The sequence below is a fragment of the Talpa occidentalis genome, unplaced genomic scaffold (assembly GCF_014898055.3).
Source record: "Talpa occidentalis isolate TD23 unplaced genomic scaffold, MPIMG_talOcc4v2.1 talOcc4.3, whole genome shotgun sequence".
NCBI lineage: Eukaryota > Metazoa > Chordata > Mammalia > Eulipotyphla > Talpidae > Talpa > Talpa occidentalis.
In genome coordinates this window covers 119,960,771-119,978,177 of record NW_023603184.1, presented here as the reverse complement: position 1 = coordinate 119,978,177, position 17,407 = coordinate 119,960,771, and the positions used below count along the sequence as shown (strand labels likewise).

At 36.7% G+C, this 17,407-nt stretch overlaps 1 protein-coding gene across 3 annotated transcripts in view; it reads left to right on the top strand.

Annotated features, from left to right (window-relative positions):
• Nucleotides 1-17,407, top strand: part of HECW2 (HECT, C2 and WW domain containing E3 ubiquitin protein ligase 2) — a 355,083-nt gene that overhangs the window by 199,951 nt on the left and 137,725 nt on the right. For all 3 annotated transcript variants that reach the window (XM_054699957.1, XM_037523745.2, XM_054699958.1), the window contains exon 3: nucleotides 12,584-12,691. In XM_054699957.1, coding sequence (XP_054555932.1) covers nucleotides 12,584-12,691 — 108 coding nt within the window. The remainder of the gene's footprint in view (nucleotides 1-12,583; nucleotides 12,692-17,407) is intronic.

The window sequence follows — 17,407 nt, the reverse complement described above, 5'->3', positions numbered from 1 at the left end:
ATGTTTTTTGTGGCAACTGACTCAGTTTTCTATAGATCTTCTAAATCTTTGTTAATTGTTTAAAAACCAGGATGTACAAATTTCAGTTTTATATTAGTTATAAATTAATTTTTCCCAATGAAAACTTTTGGCTTTAAAAATGCCAGTCAGTTGTTCTCAGGAGGGTTATGAATATTATTTTCTTATTGTCATAAAGGGTGTAGTTGGCATTTAGTGCTTGAGAGTCAAGGATGCCAATGTTTTTATAATGCATTGGACAGACCCCTCAAAATGAATTATCCACTAGAATGCTAGTAGCACTCTCATTCAAAGCATTGATAAGGATCATTGTAGTGAAAGTAAGTTGATGATTTAGTAAAGATTCAGGTGAACAGTTTAATCAATAGGAAGTTCATTTATCTGATCACCAAACCGTTTTGGGGAGGGAGCCATAGGGTGCAGCCACTTCTGCAAAATGAACATGCCAGAAAGATTGATCTCACATACTTTTAACTATTATTTTCAGGCCAAGGTTGGATTAGCTCCAACAAATATTTGCTTCACTTCAGTAAAGCTGACCTCCTTCTTTAAATAAAGTTAGCTGAGTTCCTGGTCTTGTTTGTTTGAGTTCATTAAGATCAAAGGAGTAATTCACCCCTAAACAAAGGACATTTTTATGCTGAACATTTTTTTTAATAATGGTTGTATCTCTCTGAGAATCTTCAGCTACTAGATGCAATGTAAAAGTAATACCCTGAAGGACCTAGAATTTGCTTTTAACCTTTACTTAATAATAAAAGGATTTGTTGTTGAGTGAGAGCTCAGTGTACGCATGGTTATTTTTTTTAAATAATTAGAGGGAAGGAAGATGGATATATTATCAAAACCTCATTATCATTTCTGGCAACTTTTTATATACACACTGCCCATACAACATTCCAAGTTGAATGTTGTATTCAAAGTCTGGGTTTCATTGTGTAGGGAGATGAGGGCGCCTCCATCTGGTTCTTATTAAGCTGAGTTTAAATCTCCTTGACAGAATTGTAAGCTTCCAATGACCTTCCATCCAAGAAGTGGGCAGTATTGCAATACTCCATGAGAGGCTGAGCTATGTGTGTAGGGGCAGTGATGTACTGTTACTGAATGTGAGGTTTGCATTTCTGCTCTATGGTCTTTTGGCATCCATTCTTTTTTAAAAAATATTTATTTATTTATGTATACAAGAAACAGGGTACAGGCTGGAGGTGTGGGGGGGTGAGAGGATTCACCAGAGACAGAGTGGGGAACAGAACAGGTGGATTGACTGAAATACACTGCTAAAGGGAGCAGTGGGCAAATGGAATGCATCCATTCTTAGGAAAGTAGTGTCTCAATAAAAACATATCAATAAGTATACTTTTGTTTTAATTTCTGTATACTTATGAGAAATTAAAATAAAATTAATTAAAAAATATTTTTAAGGGAAAAGCTAAGGAAATGTAGTTGAGGAATTGTTCCCTTAAGTATTAAAATTAAAACATAGCTTCCTTTGAAAGAAGGAAGAAACAGAAGAAAAAGTTTTAAAAAGCCACAATATGTGCCTAATAAGTGCCAGATATACATACTGTACTCATGGCCTCCTCACAGCTCTTAGGTGCTGTTACAGTCAATTTATAGATTAAAGAAATAGAGTCAATGCAGTTCTAAGATTTATCCAAGGTCATAAATTCAGTAAATGGAGGAAAAGGATTTTAAATTCAGGTCTACTATTTTTTGAAGTTCGGGGATCATACTGTCAGCTAGAAGCCTGACATCATGATCACCAAGCAGTATATTACTCTCACTGTGCCTGTAATAAGTAACTTGTATCTAAAAACAGAAAACATACTTGTATTGGTGAATATAGGGACCATGTGAACGAAATACTGTGGTAACTTAAATGTGTTAATTGATACTAAGTGATAGAGAATTGGAGCTTTCTATTTTGACTGAGGTTGAGTATGTGAAAGTTCAGGGTTTGTTTGGATAAAGAGAGGAAGAGCGTGGTGGGCTCGGTGAGATTGCAAGATAGTGAGTGGTTTGATTTGGAGAGAATATAGGGGTGGATGAGTCACCTCTCAGGGTTGGTGGACTGAAGAGTCTGGAATTGGTTCACGAGTTTTTGCTCTAAAGGTAGATATTTATAGCTGCTGCTACTTGGTCTGTGCAGGAAAGTTGTTGCTGGGAGGAGGGTCATGTTTCGGTTAAGCTCCAATTCTTGGTTGTTGGACCTGGAAGTGCAGCATCGTGATCTGTCCTCTCTCGCCCTTCTATAGTCTACTCTGCACAAAGCAGCCAGGGTGATTTATTTTAAATGCAGATCATGTCACTTCCCTGCTTTAAATCCTCCAATGACTTTCTGTTATCCTTACAGTAGAATCCAAACTCCCTACATGGTCTAGATAATCAATCCAGAGTCGTGTCAAGGAGCATGGCCTCTAGAGCGAGAAAGCCTGGGTTTGCTCTATGCATACTAATTTTAGGACCTTGGACAAGTTTCTTTTCTGAATCTTAGTTACCTCATTGTTAAAATATAAGTATTTAAAATAAAATACATATAATAATAGTATCTGCCTCAAAGAATTGTTGTGGTTTCAGTGAATTGATAAAGGCAGAGGAATAGAACAGTGCCTGGCACATAGTAAGCTCTCCAGTGTGTTTATCATTATAATGGCCTACAAGCTGGCCTTGCCTATCTTTCCAATCTCACTTTCTCCCTCTTCCTGCCTTGCTCACACTGTTCTAGCTACATCACAGGCTTGTTCCTGTTTTAGTCTTTGCATGTTTGTTTTTTGCTTTTCTCCTAAATCTCCCTGTGGTAAATACTCTTTCTTTACCCTAGTCCCTGTTTAAAACTTTCCCTAACCAGCCTACACAAAATAGTACTCTCCAGCCTACATCTGTGCACTTTCTTCAAGCCACAGTATCACTACCTGACACAGTATACCTGCCAGGTGTAGCTGCTTATTGATAACTTTCCCCACTGGACCAAAATCTCCATAAGGACAGGAACTTTGACTTGGTTGTATGCCCTGTGATTTGGGAGATTGAAGATAATGGCTGCTCAATAAACATTTGTTGAATTAATTTTTAATAAATTTTATTCCCCCCTTACTTCTCTAATTGGTTTCCTTTCTGACTTAAGACCTCTGGCTGTTCCTTCTAATTCTTTTTAGCCTTTCATCACCCTATCTCAATTAATGCACCTTTGTAAAGATATCATTTAACTCTCTTTTTCTCAGGAAAATTCTTTAGCAGCAGGAAATCTTGTTCTGAACCGTCAACTTTGGTACAGAGTAGCACTGGGGCATTTTAGTGTCATTGTAATAAAATATTCCTGAAAGGCCTATGATTAGATCTTGTGCTAAGGTATTTTACTAAGCTTCCAAATGTAGGCCACACTTGACTCTTTAAAAGAGCTTAGGCTTAAATTGTCATTATAAAAGCATAATTGCTGGAGCATAGCCATGCAAAATATGATGTGGAAAATTATGTGCTGACAGTAACATACTTCAAAGAGACTTTGGAAATTTTTAAACCTCATATTTTATATAATTCCTGCTAATATCTTTATCATACAATTGGATAAAGCTATCACAAGTTGGATATTCTGTTGCTAATTGCTTATTAACAAGGAAATCTATTGAAAATTTTCATAATTTTCCAAGGAAATATAGAATTTCTTATTTGATATAAGTAAGCCTTTAGTAATTTTTCCACTTGCAATATTATCAAGGCATTGAGTTCCTGTATCCCATATAGGTGAACATGCAATTGGGGAAAAATTAAATCTTAGTTTAGAAATGATTTGAAACTCTTTGTCAAGAAAGAACTTGTTTAAGATTCTTCAGAGGTCTTTGCCTGAAACTGATCATTTGTCTTAGGTAAGCTACTTCCTCTTTATGCCATCAACTGTAAGATATAAACAAAGTTTAATGCCAACTCAGCAGTGTGATTGAGTTAATTATAAATTCTTGTTATAAAGATTGAGAATTTAAATAAACCCGTCTTGTTGGATTAGTGCTTACCATGAAATTTGCAATGTTGTCCTTGTTTTCCTCGATTTCTGAACACAATGAGATCTCTTTTAAAAGGCCTATGCATTCCTTGGTAAGGCCTTATGCATTCCTTGGTAAGAATTTCTTCTGTATACCAATATTCAGAATACTAAAATTTGTTAATGTTAGATTACTGTAATCAAAATAAGGTATCAAGACATCATTCAGTCAACAAATCTGAATACTTACTATGACTAGATATTGTTCTAAACACTTGAGATACATCTGTGGACAGAATAGACAAAAGTCTTTGATCTTTTGTGGTTTACATTCTAGAGAGGAAGACCGGCAATATGTATAAGAAGTATAAATAGGCTATATAGGATGGTAGATGTAGCTTGAGGTTATGGAAGGAAATTGAATGTATTTAGATAGTTAGGATTGCTGAAGGAGAAGTTAGTTTTAAATGGAGTAGTCAGGGTAGATTTCATCAAGAAGGTGATGTGCAAACCCCTCCCCCAAAAAACAATTGAAAATTGAGCCATAGGGTATCTGGGGGTAGGTGGGAATTCCATAAAACTGAAGCAACTAGACCAAAGGCACTGAGGCAGAATCCTGACCAAAGCTTTGAGGACATTGCAGGAGAAAACCTTCCCTTACCCTCTTAAATTTACTAACTGGGGCCTGCAAATAAGACTGACCACTGACAGATTAACTGTGACAAGGCATGCAAAGTTTATTAGGTGATGGAATTTAAATTTCAAGGTGCATAAAGCCTTCATGAAAAAGAATAAGACCCAGAGAAGTGGTTATACTCAGGGGGTTATTTAACATTTAACAAAGGACAATAAACTGTGGAGGTGATCTTAGGGGAAGATTTGGGCTATTGGGTGGTAAATTGTGGGAAAGTAAATATTTGGGGGAAACTAATGTAAGAAAAGGGTTCTTTAGTAAGGTTTATCATTCAGACTGAAGTTGGTTCCTTCTCTATGGATAAAAGTGTTTCTGGCTATTAAGAATCTTCTCCTCTACAAATGGGGATTTTTGTCCTGCTTTTAGACATAAGGAGGGAGAACAAAGAACTAGTTGCTTTCAGCTCAAAGTGGTATATTTGGGAGTGCATGCTCTGATTACTTTCAATATTATGGAGGCCAGTAAGCTAGAGGCAGCGAGGAGGGAGAGGGCAGGGAAAGACGAGGCGAGAGTTGCACATTTTTATGTATTGGAGAGAAAGGGAACTGCCAGATCCTGTAGAACATTATAAGCTTCATAAAAACCTTTAATTTTACTCTCAAAGAAGTAAGGAACCACTGGACAGAAGCAAGACATTTCAATAATTAAATATTGCCTGTGTTTAAAATGAATTATTTTTGTACAGCATCTCTGAAATGCTTATTAACTGCTTTTCTAGTCCATTACTGAAACTCTTAGGAGGTACTTACCGAGATGAGTGTATTTCTTCTCGCTGGTCTGTTGATTTCTTCCTTTGTTAAAGTGAGTATTAAACTGAATAGTTTATGATAAGGCATATTATATAGGAAGTTGCTGAGCAGTGGTTTTTTTTTTTTTTTTTTTTTTTGCCTCTGTCCAGCGTATCTGGAAGTATGAATATCAGGTGGCCTCTCAGGCTGTGGGCCTAATCACACCCAGTGTGGAAAGATTTCATATTCTCTAGGTTGGTTCCACCACCCCTGGTGGATAGCATGTCTCTCATTCTTGATAGTGAGTAGCACTGAATCAACATGTGCATCCTCAGTGCTCCCTTTGGGTATGTATTCCCTTTGGTGCACAGATTTCCCCAAGGTCAGACCTTGCACATTTGTCATCAGCTCTTTTAATCCTCTGTGGCTTTTTCTGTAACTTACTGGTGTCTTTTTCTCCCATCTCTGATACATCATACTCAGCAAGTCTTTCTTGTATCTGTAAGAAATTAACCATTCAAGTGACAACAAAGCCATAGTCACTAGGGGGTGTGCTCTTAGCTGGTGGCCATGGTATCTCAATTGTGATTTCTAAGCATGTCTGACACTCATACTCCTTATTTTTCCATCCAGTGAGGCTTCATGGAAAAAAATTAGGCATCTGGGGAGACTGGATTAAAAATTAATGTCAAGTTTGCAAATTCATGAAATAAGTTAATGAATTCTTATAGCACTTAATATGATTGGTGCTCTGTTTGGTAGTTCACTGGTTAAGACTCAACCCTCCCTTGAAATGTAGCTAAGATCTCAAAGTCATTGTCAAAGTTTTCTTCTCACATTGTAATGGGATTCCATAATGCTAGCATATGCTTGTGAAAAAGATTGTAAAATTTTAACAAACAGTTCCTGTGAAGGTCTGTTTATTGCCCAGCTCTATAATTATCATTTTGATTCAAAAAATGTATTTGAAACTCAATTTAGTTGTTTTTGCAATTTGTGGAGAAAATATGAGTAGGGATTGCTTTAATTATTTACTTATTTTTATTGAGATAACACTGATTTTAAACATTGCATATGATTAAAAGGTATAGGATCACACCCTTCAGCTGTGTGTTATCACCCCATACCAATCACCAAAGCACTTGATAGTCCTCCACCATAGTCCTCTGCGCCCCCTCCCCATGTTGTTCTTCCTGCCCCTCCTTTTCTGGTAGCCTCAAAACTATAGTCATAATTTTAGGGTTTGTTATTGGTCTAGTTTTATTTGTTTTGTTTCTTTATCATCCACATAAGGGGTGCCATCTTATATTTGTCTTTACCCTTCTGACTTATTTTACTTAGCATAATCTACCTGCATTCCATCCATGTTGTCCCAAAGGTGAAATTTTACCCTTTTTTTTAATAGCTGAGTAGTATTCCATTGTGTATATATGCTGCATCTTCCTAATCCATTTATTTGTTTTGGACAGTTACGTTGTTTCCATAGCTTGGCTATTGTAAATAAGCTGCAGTGAACATACATACCTTTGAATTAGTGGTTTAGCATTGTTTAGGTAGATATCTAGAAGTGGAATTTCTGGATCATATGGTAGATTCATTTTCAATATTTTGAGAAATCATACTGTTTTTCAGAGGGAATGGACTAGTCTACATGCCTACCAACAGTATATGAGGGTTCCTTTTCCTCTGTATCCTAACTAACCTTTGTTTCTTGTCTCCTTGATGTGGGCCGTTCTCATTGGTATGAGATGGTATCTCACTGAGGTTTTGATTTGCTTTTTTCCTGATGATAAATAATGATGAGCATTTTTGGATGTGCCTGATGGATGGTCATCTTTAGATCTTCTTTGGAGAAATGTCTATTTAGCTCTGCTGCCCATTTTTTAAATTGGGTTATTTGTTTTCTTGTTTTTGAGTTATAGGAGTTCTTTATAGATATTGTATATTAGCCCCTTGTCAAATGTAAAATCTCTCATTCAATAGGGTGTCTTTTTGTTTTAGTGAGTTTCTTGCATTGTTCTTGATCTTCACATTAGGCCATCAATAAATGCCTTTCAAATGAACAAACAAGTTAATACATAATAAAGACAATAGTTAAAGAGATATACATGGTCCACTGCGTTCTGATTGCTCACTTTTCCTGGAAATAACCATGGAACAAAATTTTCTCCTGTGTAGTCACTACATGCGGGTGGAAAGCCCCGGTAAGTGAGCCCCAGTGGGTGCACTACCTGTATCAGAATCACCTGGTTGGGTGCTTGCTAAAAATTCAGATTCCTGCATCCTAACTCAAACCTACTGAACAAATTCTCTGAAACAGTAGCACAGGAATCATCATTTTAAAAAAGCCCCAAGGAGAGTCACTGTAAGCAATGGAGTTAAACAATGACTGCCCTGGATATAACCACTGATGGTTTGTGAATGTCTGATGGTACGGAATGTCTGATGTTACTAAATCTGCTCATAGAAAGATTTTGTTTAAGACTCCAAGGTGTTCCTCTTAAAGATCATGTTATTTTCATTAAAGAAAGAGACCTTTTTCTCACTAAATTAGCTCTGACAAAATTCTCAGCCTCTATACACTATTGTTTATATTGAAGAGAATTATGTGTAATAAAGTCTTATATCTCTGTCCTTTATTTCCTTTGTTTTTCCATTGGAGAAGCAGACATAATAAAAAATTGCAGTATTAATAACAGAATTAGTTGGAATAGCACTAAAGAGAAAAAACCCACTAACTTAAATCATAATACACTTTAAGATGTATTATGGATCACTAAAATAAGTCAAAAGTAAAGATTTTCAAAAGCTTTCTTGACCATATTCCTATAATAATCACAAACAGACAGAAAATATGTTAGAAGGATTTTAAGGGCTTTTTTTTTTTTTTGGTGTTTGTTTTGCTTTTCTATTTAGAGAAAAGCACTACCAGCTAGACTTATAAGAGAACAAAGAAGATCTGTGCAACTTGAATGGACAGCCTTTGTATCAACCTACCAAACAAAATTAGAGTTTGAGAAGATGTTTAGGTACATAAATTAAACATCTCTAGTATTCATATTTTGCAATTGTAGTCCAGTTAGAAAGTTATCTAAGTGTCTAGAACATGCATTCCTAAAATATAGCCTCTATTATAACCGGAAAGCAGATACCTTAATTCTAGTAGGAAGGGAAATATGAATGAAGATGAGAAAAGGGGAAAGGAAGGTGATGGTCAAAGAGTAAAAGCAAAGGCAGGTGAGTGTACCTCACCTGAGTTGAGAGGATGTTTCTGGGTTGAGAGGAGGAAGCTAAAGATCAAGGTGACTGATAATGGGGACTGCAAGGAGGGCACCACCACATCATGGTGGGGCATTTAGAAGGTGAGAAATAAAGGTATGGATACAGAAAAGATGGTGGTAGGGAGATAGTGAGACAAGGGAAATTAGGCCTGATGTCTTCCATGTTTTGATTGCTATGGGATGCACAGTACCCTACTCCAAACAAGCAGGTGAAAAGGAGACAGGGACTATAAGGACAGTGGGGCAGATTGGAATAGTTGTTGAGAGAATTGCGAATTGATTTCAAAAAACAACATTTCCTTGACATATTAGAACTTTAGTTAAAGGGAGAAATAGATGTATAATTATTTCTATATTACACTTGCAGGGAATTTAGAATCCTTTCTTTGGCATACTATTTTATAAGGAATTATTTTTCTTACTTGGTGTAAGGGATTTTTAAAAGACTGACTCACCTAAGATAGATGTTTAATGAGGGAAAGAAAAATAACTCATATAATCTGGAAAAAAATGTGTTTTCAAAATCCATGAAAAGTAGATGTGAACAGAGAAAGGTTGTCACGAAATGACGTTCATGAGCTAGACTCAAATTGAACACAGCCTAAACCTAATGAAAGAATAAAGTTTTAATTTGAAGAACCCGTTAAAATTGGTCTTGAAATATAGAAAAGGAATGAGTCATTCTCTCATTCTTGAGTATGGTATGCCCAAGGCTAGAACCGGGCAAGCAAGTGACAGTGGGAGCAGTAGTAGTAATGGAGGTGGTAATGGTGATTTGAAATTACTGGAACTTGGTTCCCTAAGCTTACTTATTTCTAGGGATTTTATATTTGCAACTAAAGTTCACTACTCCTCCATGGCAGTAGTGCTTATATCTGTCAGGAATAATGAGTGATCAGAAACATGATCTCATCAGAGAAAAATTTCAGTCTAGAATAACCCAGTATTAATCAACTTGGGTGTCTCCTATGTGTCAGGGCACTGTGCTTGGTGGGAAATAAAACAAACTTTTTTTAATATCAGATACAGTCATCAAGCTTCTGTCTAATCTACCCATCCTAATTCTCATTAATCCATTCTTTCTCATCATTTTTGCAACATGTGTGTTTCATATAAGCTTAAGTACTCACAGTACATCTTCCACACCTCATCTTTCTTTAATTTTAACCAAATGGAGTTGTTTACATGACCTGTGAACTAATGAAGGGAATGATATGTGGTTTATCCCAATGCAAATGAGCTGGTAAACCAACTGAACACTTAACTCCAGATTGTTCTCCCTTATTATAATACTTCTGAGACCAAGGAAGGATAGTCACATCATGCAATGAAATGAATTTGGCTAGCAAAGAAAGCTATTAGTTATTAGTGGACCTTCTTGAAACAAGAGAGGCTGACACTGGTCCTCTACCATGAAACATTGAAGGGATTGTGTTGAGCCTCAGACACCACTCCTCTCTGGGGTGTAGACCTCAAAATTACTCTCATCCTCTTATCACTACCCTCCTGTTCTATTTCTACTGCTCAGTACTCCATTTTCCCAGGGTTGTGTACTTAGTTTGACTTACTTGATGACTTCGCTGAGCAAATGTTTACTAACACCAGAAGTCAATCTAGAAGGAGATCACATTAGCAAGTACAAATTTATTACTGTTGCTTTTTATGATTCTGATCCTAGTGCTTGCTCCTTAAAACAAGATTTGATGGTGCCTCACCTTTCCTGAGGCATCAGGAGGAAAGTGTCACAACAATATTTTCAGACAATTTCAACAGTTTCCCATGCACATAGGCACATTTTTGCAAAAAGCAATTTGAGTAACAGGACATATTCTATACCCTGTGCCTGTGTTCTGTTCCCTGCAGTGTCCCTCTCACCATCCAAGTAGCTCTGCCCATTAAAGTATCCTTTATAAGGGAAGCAGCCCCTTTTTGTCTAAGCTGGAGCAGTGATGCATTTGGGGATTCTAGGTCAAGTCAGATGTGATGAGTCTAAATCACTGAGGGATTTTTAGAATGGTAGGTGTATCTGTTAGGAATTCTGTTCAACTGCAAGTAACGAAACCCAGTCACAGAGCTTATTTTGTTGTGCCTAAGTAGCAAAAACCCTGAAAACAGATGGTTTAGGCTCAAAGAGTCATTAGGACTGCTTCTGTCTCCTACTGCTCTCATCCTTAGCATGTAGCTTCTATCCAACAAGAGGAGAGGGAAGAGCTAAAGGATTACCATGTCTGTCCTATATTAAATCAGGAAAATAATGGCTTTCCCCGAAGTCCCACCAAGTAGACTTCTTAAATCTCACTGGTCAGGACTAAGCCATAGGTTACAATTGGTTGCAAGGGATTGAAGAGGTGAGTATTTTTAATTGGAAACATTACTTTCTTCAGCAAAATTGGGGTTCAGTTGGCAAGAAGAAGTTAATGGGTAGTCACTGAGCAGGATCTGCCCTGAGGAGCCACACAATATCTTTCAAATGTAACTTTAGGCTATTGCTGAGTGCCTTCTGTATACCAGCATCAGGGGTGTATTTCAGTGATGGAATACCTTGACTTAAATTTAAACAATAGGAGAGGAAGTGATGCCATGAATAGGTTTTGTCTTTCTATTATTAATAGGAGAGACTCTTTCTTGGCCTTTGGCAATAAAGAACTTTTGACTTAATAATGTGCTGCATGCAAACAGCATGAAAGGACCATTCCTTCAAAGTTCTTTGGTTTGTCAGCGTGATGAAACTTCTGGCCCCCAAGGACTTAAGAAAGGAATCTCCAGAGCTGGAGCATCTGACTCCTCACATTGACCCATTTTCTATTTGTTTCATGCTCAGTAGAGGGGAGGTTTTTTTCTTCTCAGGACGATTCCCTTGGATTTGGGGCCTTTCACCATCTTTCTTACTTTAGAGTAACTTAACTTCACCCAGTCTAGTTTATTCTTAGTTAAAGTGAATCCGTCTCTCAGATAAAGTGAATCCTTAATCTTTCTGGGATGTTTTGAGGTGTATCTGACTTCAAAAGCTGGTGTCACTGTGCATAATTTAGTGTGTACCAATAAAACTATGAATAGTCTCCTTTTCAAGTTTTCTAGTTTCATTTTTCTGGCCTAGTCCTTTAGAAAAGAGCTTCAACTAGTATGATGTGAAGAAGATATAGAATATGAATGTACTCAGCCTTCAGGGTGGTGGAGCAGAGCCTGGAGCAGCCAGAGCATCCCTGCCTGCCAACTTAAATGTCTCTTCCATTTAGCACAGTGAGCCCTACTTATATTACCACTGTTCTATATGCTGTGAAGTCAGAATGCATGGGAAATGCTGCTTTCAGACCTATTCTTCCATACAAGGGACTTAACACTATCACTTTCCTTTGCTTGCACTGGTTAAAGGCCTGCTGCATGGACTTTTGTAGATTGTTCTAACATGCCTGGACCCTGAGCTCTGTCTTGACGCAATTTTATCTATCAATGTCCCTTTTTTTTTTTTCATCCTATCTTGAGTTCTATTATAGTCTCCTAGCTTTGCTCTTCCTTTCCTTTTATTAATGATTTTATAGATGGGAGTTCACCCCAATCCCTTTCTATATATCTGTTTATCATGGAAGCTACCATAGTTGTACCCTTTGTTCTTTGAAGGATTTTCCTTTTGACAACATTAATCCTGACCAAACCCAGAGATGCCATGTTTTTCCCACACCCCACCTCCTCCTCCTCTTTCCCACATAAATGCAAGTATAGGAATGTAGGGTAATAATCGGCTGGGAAGGCAGTCATTAATAATAGCGTTCATTAATATTTCCCCTTTCCAGTTTTTCATTTATTTTAAAACTTCTGTTAGCCTTTGAGCTAAGGAAAGACAAATAAGTCATAATTAAGTTGAAAAGTGCTTCTTTGGTTTTTGCAGATGAGAATTCTCCAGCCAACTTCTGGGATTCTAAAAACAGGGGTGTGACTGGAACTCAAAAAGGACAAATTGTATGGAGAATTGAGCCAGGGCCCTATTTCATGGAACGTAAGTAACTACATGTGAAACATAAATTTGCTACTTAACATTGCATAATAGTTAAAGATCTAGAGTTCTTTCTGAGTGTTATTTAAAAAAAAAAAATGGCTATGATTTTCTTGCTTATGCCATCTATTCCCAGACTGGAAAAATAGATTATTTTAGAAAATGCTTACTAGAGAATGCTCACAAATTCAGGGAGAAAGGTATAGATATGTATGTTTGTGTGTGTGTGTGTGTATCACATATAGTTTATGAATGTATGGTTGGTTTAACACATTTTTTTATACCCTTGTATCTACATTTGTAATTACTACTTAATCATATTAATTTCAGGGAGCAGAAAGAATAATTCAAAATTTCGGCAATTTTAAGAAATTTACTTGCCTTTAGAATACTTTGCCAATATCAGAAAAACTTTGACATTTGGGTCCTGGTCTTTACAAATATAGAGGAGATAGTCTGGGGCTTGCCATTGGAGAGGTCACATCACTGGGAATTGGAAATAGGCTGCAGATAAGTTGATTATCCAGTTGATCTGATGTTATATTTATTTGTAAATACAAATGCTTATATACATGGTTAACAGAAATAACTCTTTTTACTTTGGGTGAATGGGAGTATTTATATATTCCATTTATATTATTGAGAACATAGTGGATATATTTGTGGAATAGATATAAATATGAACAAACAAATGATTTACTGGTGGACTCACATAAACTTTAACATTTAAAGAATTAATTTTTCTTTGGTGTAGAAAAAGTAAGCTTTTTCATATTTTCTGAGTTGTTTAGCTCTTATATGTAAAATTAAGTTTTTTGTATGCAAGGGATTTAATATGAGAGAAAAGGAATGCTAGTACTTAGCACTTTTTAAACCTTAAAGTATTGAGATTTGATAAGCTAGGAACCTACTATAGGTATATCTGTTGAAACACAAAACTTCTGTAATATAAAAAGTTATTTTAAAAGAGTCACATCTATTGCATTGAATTATCATCAAAGGTATCAGATAAATTCTTCTATTATTCTTTTTTAAAGATTTATTTATTTATGCATACAAGAACTGGGGTATAGGCCCGAGGTGTGGGGGGTGAGAGGATTCACCAGAGACAGAGTGGGGAGCAGAACAGGCAGACTAACTGAAATATACTGCTGAGAGGAGCAGGGGGCAAGACAGGAGAAGTCTGCTGTGCCATGAGGGTAGCTCCCTGCTTAGCCCCTTGTGCCACCAAGAGGCACCAATTCTTCTATTATTCTTACTGGCAGGTCAACATTTTATAGATTTCTCTAATCCTGTTTCTTTCCCGTAAGGAATGTCTTCTTTCCATTGTTCACTTTCTGATAAGATTTGCTCTTTAAATGTTAGGAGGGATAGTTTTTAATGGAAAATGTTCATGATATATCAGTAAGTGAGGGAAATAAAACACATTTACCCACTACAGCATAATCCCAACTAATGTAATAGCATATGGGAAAGAGTCCGGAATGAGATTTCTCAAAATGAAAACAAGGGTTTCTGACAGATGAGATTTGAGTGATTTGTTTTCCTTTCCTATTTCTACTTTTCCTTACTTTCCAACATTGGCATAGCTGGCTATGTAACTAAGTAATGGGAAAAATAAATGATAAGAGAATGCGGGAAAATGGAATAAGAAATAGCCAGGTTTACTTTCAATATGATTCTGCCTTTGAAGGATCCCAGGGTTTAATATGAGGCTGATCTAGCTAAATTAGATGTATTGTAAACTGAGCTTCAGGGGAAAAGGTAAAAGGTCCTTCCTGTTCACTCCAAAATGCTGAAGACTGCTGGGAATGATTGCCTGTTATTGGAGAATGCAGATTCACATTAATGGGCTCATGCAAATACCTGGAGAGAAGTCAGTATCACATGCTGTTGTGAATTGGAATATCATGTGTGTGGGGGGGAAATTTGCACAATATCCCACTTGCTCGATTGATTTTCTTTCTCCCTTCAGAAGTGTTAGAGATTTGTAATATCCTGGCCAATCCTGGCCAGTAAATATGACTGACAAATGTTTTTCTTTTACCTTACTCTAGTAATGAGTAGAAAGTCATTGACATTGAAGCTAGGAATTGGGAATGAAGAAAAGAAGTAGATTTATTTTTTTTCTCCTCTAATTTAGGATTTCCATCTTAATTTTTAAGAAACAAAATTAGGAGTATTGTGTGACATGATTGTAGAACTAGAAATATTCGATAGAGCCTACTTCAGGTCTAGAAAAGTAGTGTAAGTTAAACTGAAAGACAATGAATTGAAATTAGAGATACATTTGATTTTAGGATAAGTTTATCTTCATTAATTAGCATGAGACCTACCCCAACAAACTCCCCATCCATTCAGTAACATTTAATGTAAAAACCTCAGATGGCATCCAGAGCATGGCTCAGAAATACAGTCCATGTCTTTTAGACATAATTTTTAAACCCCATATCTAATTGAGAAGACCTAAGGGAACTTCACAGCATAATGAAGCTCTGCTTAAATCTCTGGAGCTTATGGCGTAGGACTTTAAAAAAACTGGGAAGAACATTAGACAACTTTTCTGTTTTCAACTTCTGATCTTGAAAACTTAGGGTATTTAAAAGCTTTTGCCTTCATCTTCACAAAGGAAATTTATCTTTAGCTCATCAGAAGTCTAGGCAAAGTAAAATCCTCTGAAAATTGACCTATCTAAGTTCATGGACAAACCTGAATTTGAGCGCTATCTAAGCTATATCTGAATGTAAAAATGACTGCAGTTTGACTGAATAAACTCCCAGAGGACGCACAGAGACCTAAACTTATACTATTACAGGGCCTGTTTGAAGGACAAAGGCAGCTTTAATTTTGGGAAGATGACCTTCTAGGCATTGGACAGGAAGATCAGCTTCACCTGCACTTGTCATGAGACTGTCCAGTGTTCCTCAAATGAACTGACACTCTTAGAAATGGAAGGGGTTATCTGTGCAGCATGCATTCTTGAGTTTTGAAATGTAAGACATTTCAAAAATTGTCTTGCATACCAAAATGCTAGGGTCATTCATTCAGTCATTCAGAACTGCTTTTGGACTTTCCTTTATTCCTTTTTATTCCTTCTGTTCTATCTATTCATCTGTTCTATCTCCCTAGCCATCATGAAGTATTTATTAGGTGCCAACTCTGTACCACCCACAATTCTAGGAGCTCACTAAATCTTGGATCGATGAATGATTTAGAAATAGTCAACTTCATTGCAGTGTACTGAATTACTTTGTGATCATTCAGTATAATAACAGAACATTAGTATTTGTATAAGTTATGCAATACTTTCATGTCTTACCTGTCTCAGTCCTGGATGATAATCAGAATTTAAGTGGCTTTTGTAAGTGAGAGCCCTGTCCCAAGTGGCACTTAAGTTAGTGCTACCTTTCTGGGTAGCTTTTTACTGGGCAGGGCAGGGTGGAGCGAGCAGCAACTTGGCCTCTTAGTTGTACTGTCAGAGCCCTGACTCTAACCTCCATTCTTAAGCCCCTTCCCACTGACATTAGAAGGGCCCTTTTCCTTTTTGTCTCTTGGATGGAGCTTTGGAGTTTTCATTCTCCACCCTCATACTTTTTGTTTTAGATTCAGATTTTTCTCCAAACCTCTTAGGTTTCTGCCACATTTACACTGATACTGTCTGTCGTTAATGTTCACAATTGTTTTCCTGAGCTTTAGCAAAGGAAGGCCTGGCCATTTCAGGCCTTTGGCTCTTGTTAAAGAGCCAAATACCACAAGGACACGCTTACTATCGTTGGAAATGTGGGCAAATTTCCTCAAAAGTGTGAAGATTAAAACATGTTTAGTTTTTCCCAATGTGTGACCTCTGAATGAAAGAACCTATGAATAGGAATCACATTATTAACAGTATAATAAGACCACATAAGACAATAGTTATAATTATATTTTAGAATAAATTGCAGCTAGCTTGATTTTTAGGTTATTTTTTTCGTGAAATAGAAATGATTAAAAGAAAAATATTTCTAGTCCATCCACCTTTGAGTTCAAAATATTCAATCTCTAGAAACTTGGGAAAAATCCAAGTTCTCTAAATAGGACCAAGCTATTAACTACTGCTAAGTGAATCTTATAGCTATTGAGAGTGATGGATAGGATCCCAGACTTTGAAGCAAAGCATTTCTTGCAGAGTGTGCCCAGTCGAACCTTTTTTCAGAAAGGACTTGAAAGAGGATCTTATACTGATGCCTAAAATTAATGTAGCTCAGTAGAGATTGCTTTTTAAAAATGTTGTGAATAGATAATATATGAAAAGAGTGTAATGTTAAAAAAGATACAAAGGTAAAAGTAAATATTTCCCCAACCTCATGCCCCAGTCACCAGTTTCCCCTCCCTGAAGATAGCCACTTTTTACCAATTTGATGTGATCTATCTGGAAATACTTAATTCATATACTAAACCAGAAAATGTTCTTCCTTTAAACAGATGATAGAATGACTGCTTTCTAAGAATGTCAGAATGACAAGTTACAGAGAGACCTCTTTACTTACGATCAAAAAATTTAAGATCCTAAATAGCATACAAAGTTCCTTCTACCGCCTCTCACCACTACTTCCACCCCACCCTGGCCTGGAACGAGTCCAAAGTAGCATCTTTGGATGATTCCCCTCCCATCTGTTGGCATGCTAGGTGTATTGTGTGTGTGTGGGGGGTCTTTATATTTAAAGACGTTGATAATTCCAA